Source organism: Morus notabilis, unplaced genomic scaffold, assembly GCF_000414095.1.
Source record: "Morus notabilis unplaced genomic scaffold, ASM41409v2 Scaffold43, whole genome shotgun sequence".
Taxonomy (NCBI): Eukaryota; Viridiplantae; Streptophyta; class Magnoliopsida; order Rosales; family Moraceae; genus Morus; species Morus notabilis.
The window spans coordinates 48,088-55,474 of NW_010360031.1; the positions used below are offsets into that span (position 1 = coordinate 48,088).

The following is a 7,387-nucleotide window of genomic DNA, read 5'->3' on the forward strand; positions in this document are numbered from 1 at the left end:
AGTATTCTCTTTAATAAGGTTTATTGCTATGAGGTTTGGCTTGGCCTGAAACTCGACACAGTTTATTTAGTGTTTAAGTGTTCGGGCCGGACCAGGTGGTTTTGAGTTCTTAATGTTATTCGGGTCAGGTCAGACATAGAATATTCTTTTTAATTTTTTTTTTACAAATGCCTTAAATTTAGGGTCGGGTTGGTCGACCCTCCTCTTTTTAGAGTCAGCCCGGCCTAACTCAAAATTACCATTCACGTAAGTAAAATAACCGTGATCAATCAATCAATTAAAACAAAAACAAAAAAACCCGAAGAAAGCTAGAAAAACATTCCTAATTTTTTGTACTAACTTTAAAAATTTGAGTTTCATTCTTGCCTGAACCTCTAATTTTAAACCGATAGAGTTTCCTTAGTGATTTCCTCTTTTAATTCATGGTAGACCTTTTATAATTTTGCATTCTTATTCTTCTTCTTCTGCTCTTGATATATAGATAAATGTAAATTTTTGTCTTTGATATAAAGAAAAATGCGAAAAAAATTTAGATTTCGGCGTAACATTTGATGGAGTGTGACCCTGGGAGCAGCCTTGGTCACGACCACCTATGCCGGCCATAGTAGGCAGTAGCATAAATTCTGGTCAAGTCTCAACCTTGAACTCAACTACAAACTGATACTAATGATAAACTGGAGTTTGAGACTCTCGGCTAGATGTCGAGACTTGCTTGACAAATAGTCGAGATTATCAATCCTTCATCGATAAGAAAGCCATATCTAACTAGGATGGAGCCATTTTAGTCGTTGGGATCCACGTGTATAGTTAGGTCTTAAGTTACCTTCAGACTATGCATGCAATCGCGCATGTATTTGTTAATGAATAAGTTGCTCAATCTCTTTGAGTTTTCAAAATTCAATTAATAACATTTCTATAATTTTGTAACATTTCTCACACCTCTAAAAATTCTTGAAAGAATTATCTTATTACTCCGCATCTTTTCCTCACAAATCCATCAATTTATTTTAAACAAATTTCATTAGACTGTTGCCAATTTGACAGATTTCTATCCAATCGAAAAATTGGAGTGTGTAAACAGAGATAATTTTCGAAGTTCATGAATTGCCCAAAGAGAACCCAATCAGCGTCTCACTAAAAACAAATTTTTATTTTTTTTTTTAAATGAAAGAGTATTGCTACCTACAAATTAACGAAGTGATGTAAATTATTGCAAATACATATAATATATATATATATATATATATATATAGAGGCAAGGTCTCTGGTCAGTGTTTTGAATGACCCGTCTAACAGCCTGGTAAATAGGGCTGTTCATAAACCCGTAAAACTCACAAACTCAACTCACCTCATCTCAATCCAACTTGAAAAATATAATTTTTAATGTTAAATTTTTTTTTCGGCCCATTCAATGTCTGGCTTAAAATTTTGAGACGGGGTGTGAGTTGGACCTATAATGGCTCGCACACCTCAACTTAACTCGTGCTCTAACTTACTTCTTCTAATATCTAACTCTATACAGACAACTCATTTATACTCTCTATTTTCTTCATGTTTGAATTAAACCTTTATATTTACTTTATGTTAAGACTAACTTATGAGTGTAGGTCAACACACAACGAACAATTAAAAAATTAATCGTAATTCCTAGCTAGTTCCGAGAGAGAGGGAAGCCAATGCCATGACGCCTAGTGGGGAAGGCAACAAAGAACAAGCTACACAAAACCCCAACGCCCACCGGCACCGCCACCAGCAGCTCCTTCACCTCCTCCGACGGCGCCGGGCAGAAGCACCTCACCACATTCTCATCGAACGCCACCACCGCCGCGAACACCAGCAGCGACGCCAGCGCGTGAAAAAAATCGATAACCATAAGCCGGTAATTCTCCGCCTCCTCGGCCGCGATCACCGCGCCGGCCGAGCCGTCGACGATCCACAGCCCCCGGAAAGTGGCGACGCCGTAGCGGACCTTCCCCCGGGCGTCGCGGAAGCTGTCGGTGAAGCAGAGGAGGAAGCAGGAGGCGGCGCAGCAGGCGAGGAGGCCGAACGTGGTCGCCTGGCTGACGCGGCTGCGGCATTGACCCTGGTGGGTGAACGCCGGCGACAGAATCTGGAACGCCAGGACCGACCCCGTCGGGAGGAGGTTCGCCAGATGAGCCGTCCCTTTGAAAGTCTTTCTCATCGCCTTTTGCGCCGGTGTTTTCGCGGGCTTCTCCGCCGCGGCTGATACAGCTTCCACATTATTTTTGCCGGCCAAAAGCGGCTGTTGTATTATCTCTTCGATCGCAGCTCGATATTCTTTGTTAATTTCTGCGTTAGCAATAGTATCCATGAATATGACTGCGTAACTTTTTTATTTTTTGGTATCTTTTTACGTGTGTGTGTGTGTGTTATGGAGTTTTGGTGGTGCTTTAGTAGTGGCGAGGAAGAAATGTAGAGAAGAACTGAAATAACAAATGGAATGCTTAGATTAGGATGGAATTTGTTCTTCCGTTTGGTTGTGGTTTTGGTTTTGGTTAGTGTAAACCTTTGCCTTTTTGGGTTGGATACGTACATACACGTAGCTTATGTCCAAGGCGCTTTGGTAACTGCTGCGAGATTTAATTAGATCAAATATGAAGTGTGCGTTATTTCTATTAATTAGGGTGTTTCATCTAGTTCGTTTACGTTAATTACCAAGAATATTGATTACATATATATCGGAGTAAAATGGCGCGCTATAAAGCAATATAATATTTATTCATTTATAACTTGGATGTCTTTAAAAAAAAAGAAAAAAAAAAGAAAAGAAGAAGAGGTGGCACATGCGTTTACGATAAGCTGTGTATGTTGAAACCACATGCGAATATGCGAAGCATGTGAGAATTCTATGAGAATGTTATAGTTATTCCAAAATGTTTACGCATTGATTTTAATCTATTAAAATTTATGCTAAAAATATTTTCTTACTTTCATTAAAAAATAAATTCTAAAGAATTGTAATTTTATATTTTGAACCCATACCTAATTATTTTATTTATAAAGATATGCCAAAATAAATAAAAGGTGATTACACTTTTCTTTTTAAAGAAAAAAAGGCAAGATAACTTAAATCTAAAATGAACAAACTTTGAAGTGAAACAAAATTTGATAAAAAAAAAAAAAACTTCTAATTATCCCATGCATTATTTTGAAATATCACCTTTGCATTCTTAGTATAAAAATATAAGATGTATTCTTATGTCTGATTAAAAATTATACAAAAAGCGTTCAATTGACGGTTATTTTTTTTAATTAAAAAATAGACCACCCTCATAAATAGGCTTATGTACTGAAAATTAAACATATATTGTATTGTTATATTACATATTTTTTAATACTTATCATGACGAGGAAATAAGCAAGATAAGTGGTCCCTACATTTACGTCTCGTCTACGATGTTGAAAAAGTGGCCCCTCATTGCAAGTTCAACAAACCATAAGATTTAGAGGGTTTATCCACAGCCAAGTGCTTGTGCACCATGCTAGCTATACCATTGTTATATGAGTTCAAATCTGACTCCGTATGAATAGCCTTATCCTGCTTGAGCGGTTAGTCAAAGATGGAGTATGCTTGATAGTTCTTGATTTATCTCATTCAAATATCAAGGAGTTGCCTAATTCAATTGCTGATATAAAGCATCTAAGGTATTTGGACTTATCCGGGACAGGTGTGGGGAAAAAAAAAAATACCCAATTCAGTTTGCACATTCTACGACTTGCAGACACTATTGTTGTCCCATTGTTACAATCTTAAAAGTCCACCATCAAACATGTGTAGCTTAGTTAGCTTGCGCAGATCAAAGGAACACGTTTAGAGGAGATGCCGCCAAATGTGTGCAACATGATAAATTTACAAACGTTAAAGTGATTTTGTTTTGGGTGAAAATGGTGGTTCCAGGATGAAAGAGTTGGCAGATTTACCGCTTTTGCATGGATTAACTTTGTGCATTTCCGGACTTGAAAATGTGGTAGATGTTGGAGATGCTTTAGAAGCTAATTTGAAGAGTCAAGAGCATCTTGTTGAGCTGATTTTGAGATGGAAATGTGGCAAAATTAATGATATCAAGAAAAGAAAAGGAAGTACTTGATGCCCTCAAACCGCATACAAAGCTGAAGAAACTCAGAATTGACGGTTATAGAGGTCAAACATTTGCAGATTGGGTAACACAACACTCATTTGGCGACATGGTAGAAGTGCATCTACTAAACTGTCCAAATTGTTGCCTTTTTGCCGCCATTACGCCAACTACCTTCACTCATACCGCCAGAGAGGAACTGGGGAAGATTGGCCAAAAATTCAACACATCCCCAGCATAGAAATCAACAAGACGTACGTATGATGAGAGCTTTCTACAATTGCTCCACTCTTCTCTTCAGGTATTTTTCTTTTTTACTTCTATCGTTTCTTTTTGTACAATTTAGTCAATAACAAATTACTTTCAGATTAATCTGATCTTACGTTTGTCAATGTTCATATTAACCGTGAGGTGAGATGTTTTGGTTGTGTCAAGATAAGCTTTCGTCAGTGACTTTAGTTTTGTAGTTATTTTATTCTATGTCATCTTGTGATTGTGATATTTTGTTCATAGTTATTTCCAATGCTAAGGTTTGTAACTAAACTACTGTTGTAACCATTACAAGAATTTTGGAATTAATGGTTGCCCATTATGTTTCACATTGTACTTCATTTATAATTTTTGCTTTCAATCATCTAACGAAAGAAAAAAAGATAATCTTAGAAGAAACTGAGGATGTGATTAATGTTTGCAGATGTTTCAAGATCAGCCACGCGCAAGGCTGCAAGAGGAATGCCTAGTTATGTTGTCTTCTTCCGAGTTAGCACAACAACATTCAGAGGGTCGAGACTTTGTTTGAGTAATCTCCTTTTTGTGTTTTCTTAAGCCCTCAATCCTAACATAATACTGTATCTCTAGCTAAAGCACGACAATTTGTAGGAGTTGCAGCATCAGCTATTGAAGTTGCCATTGAGATTTACTATCTCGAGACCGGTTAAACATCTTGGAAATATTTACCAATTGTTCAAGTAATAAAACATGATACATTCAAAAGAAGAGGGTGATCAGACAAGTTAAACATTTTGCCGTGTTATAGTTTTTGCTTCTATTTTGCCCTCCGGATCGGTAAGCATTTTCTTTCGAAATAACGCTTCTTTCCTTATGAACCCTTTGGTTTTTAGTATGTATAAACTTTGATGTTTATCTAATTGTGCTTTTTATTTTTATTTTTATGCAGGCTGAACTTTTGGTGATTTGGCACTGAGAGAGTGGAGTCAACGTTAAAATATGAGGAACTGTAAGGGGAATCACATGTAGCCAGAAATATCTAAGCAGTTGTTGAGAAAACCACTTTTATATTCATCAGAGTTTTTCCCTTTTGGGGATGATTTTTATATCCTGATGTTTTTATCTTGTGATTTTCCCTTCTCCAATGTGGATTACTGGTATAAAAACTATTAACATATTATAGCAACTGTTCTACTTTGGTTGATAGGGGAAGGATTAATGTATTTGTGTGTTATATATGGAACTAAGAAGCTATTGATTGGCATGCCAAAAGAAAGGAAAAGAAAATGGAAATTCTTGATTACTCCACCCATTAAAATTAAACTAAACGTGGAAGCATATAAAGAATGATACGTTTGGAGAGAAAAGTAGAAGAGTTTTGGTGGAATATGAACTCTATTATATTCTCTGTGAACAACGTACACAATATATACACATATACAAGAATCAATCAAATCATTTCCTAAGGCTGATAATCCGTGATCCACCTATAGTGGGATTTGATCTATGCTAACTAAGGTAAGTCAACCAACTAAATTAATTACATTTATTACAAGGATATTTCTTAATACTCCCCCTCAAGTTGGAGAGTGAATATCATGAAGTCCTAATTTGTTTCGTAAAGTCACAAATTGATCCTTCCCCAAGGCCTTTGTGAAAACATCTGCCAGCTGGAAACGTGTAGGTATATAGGAAGGATTAACCATTTCAGCTCGTAACTTTTCCCGCACTATGTGACAATCTATTTCAATGTGTTTTGTACGCTCATGGAAGATAGGATTAGCTGCAATATGTAAAGCAGCTTTATTGTTACAAAATAGCGGCATAGGAGCCATTTGTGGAACCCTTAAATCTTGCAAGATGTAGCACAACCAAGTGAGCTCTAAACATGTGTTTGCCATAGCTCGGTATTCGGCTTCTGCAGATGATCTATAAACATTGGTCTGTTTCGTAGATTTCCATGAAATAAGTGAATTCCTAAGGAAGATGCAATATCCTGTAACCGATCATCCTGTGGCACGACAACCTCCCCAATCCGAATCGCAAAAGGCCTTTAAAGTGAGATTGTTGGTGGAGGATAGTAATAGACCCTGTCCAGGAGTGCCTTTCACATACTTGAGAATTCGTATTGCTGCATCCCAATGAGGCTTTCGAGGTTCTTGCATGAATTGGCTCAGTACTCAAACTGAATATACTATATCCGGTCTCGTGACAGTGAGATAAATTAGTCTTCCAATCAATCTTCTATATTTGGTAGGATCATTTAGCAATGCTCCATCTGTGGGAGTAAGTTTTAAATTTTGTTCCATTGGGAATTTGTCTAGGCGAGCACCCATGAGTCCGGAATCTTGTAAAATATCCAGGGCATATTTTCTCTGAGACATAAAGATACCTCTCTTGGAACGTGAAAATTCAATTCCCAAAAAATATTTTGTCTCCCAGATCTTTGATACGAAAGCGCTTGAGAAGAAACGCTTTGAGCTGATCAATTTCTTGAAGGTCATTGCCTGTTAAAAGGATGTCATCAACATAGATGAGAACTGCAGTAAATGAGGTACCTCGTGCCTTTGTCAAAAGTGAATAATCAGCTTTTGACTGTTGATAACCTGCCTTCTGGATGGTGTTTGAGAAAGTAGAAAATCAGTTTCTTGATGCATGCTTGAGCCCATAGAGTGACTTGTTAAGACGATACACAACATCTCCCCCTGTCGTCGTAGACCTGGTGGAGGTTCCATATATACTGTTTCATCTAAGTCCCCATGAAGGAAAGCATTCTGGACATCTAATTGGTGTGTAAACCAGTTCTTGGCTGCGGCAATAGTGAGAATGCAGCGAAGCGTAGTCAGTTTTGTTGTGGGAGAAAAGGTTTCTTGATAATCAATGCCCTCAACTTGATTATATCCTTTGGCAACGAGACAAACTTTGTAGCGTTCAATGGTCCTGTCGAATTTATACTTGATTTTGTAAACCCATTTGCATCCTATTGGTTTTTGACCATTAGGAGGAGGAACTAGGGTCCATGTGTTGTTTTGCTGCAATGCCCTTAATTCTGTATTCATGGC

General features: G+C 37.4%; 1 protein-coding gene across 1 annotated transcript; it reads right to left on the reverse strand.

Annotated features, from left to right (window-relative positions):
• Nucleotides 1-1,651: 1,651 nt before the first annotated feature.
• Nucleotides 1,652-2,332, reverse strand: LOC21393815 (protein DMP7). Its single transcript, XM_010095657.1, has one exon. The coding sequence runs from the start codon at nucleotides 2,330-2,332 to the stop codon at nucleotides 1,652-1,654; it is 681 nt and encodes a 226-aa protein (XP_010093959.1).
• Nucleotides 2,333-7,387: the final 5,055 nt, after the last annotated feature.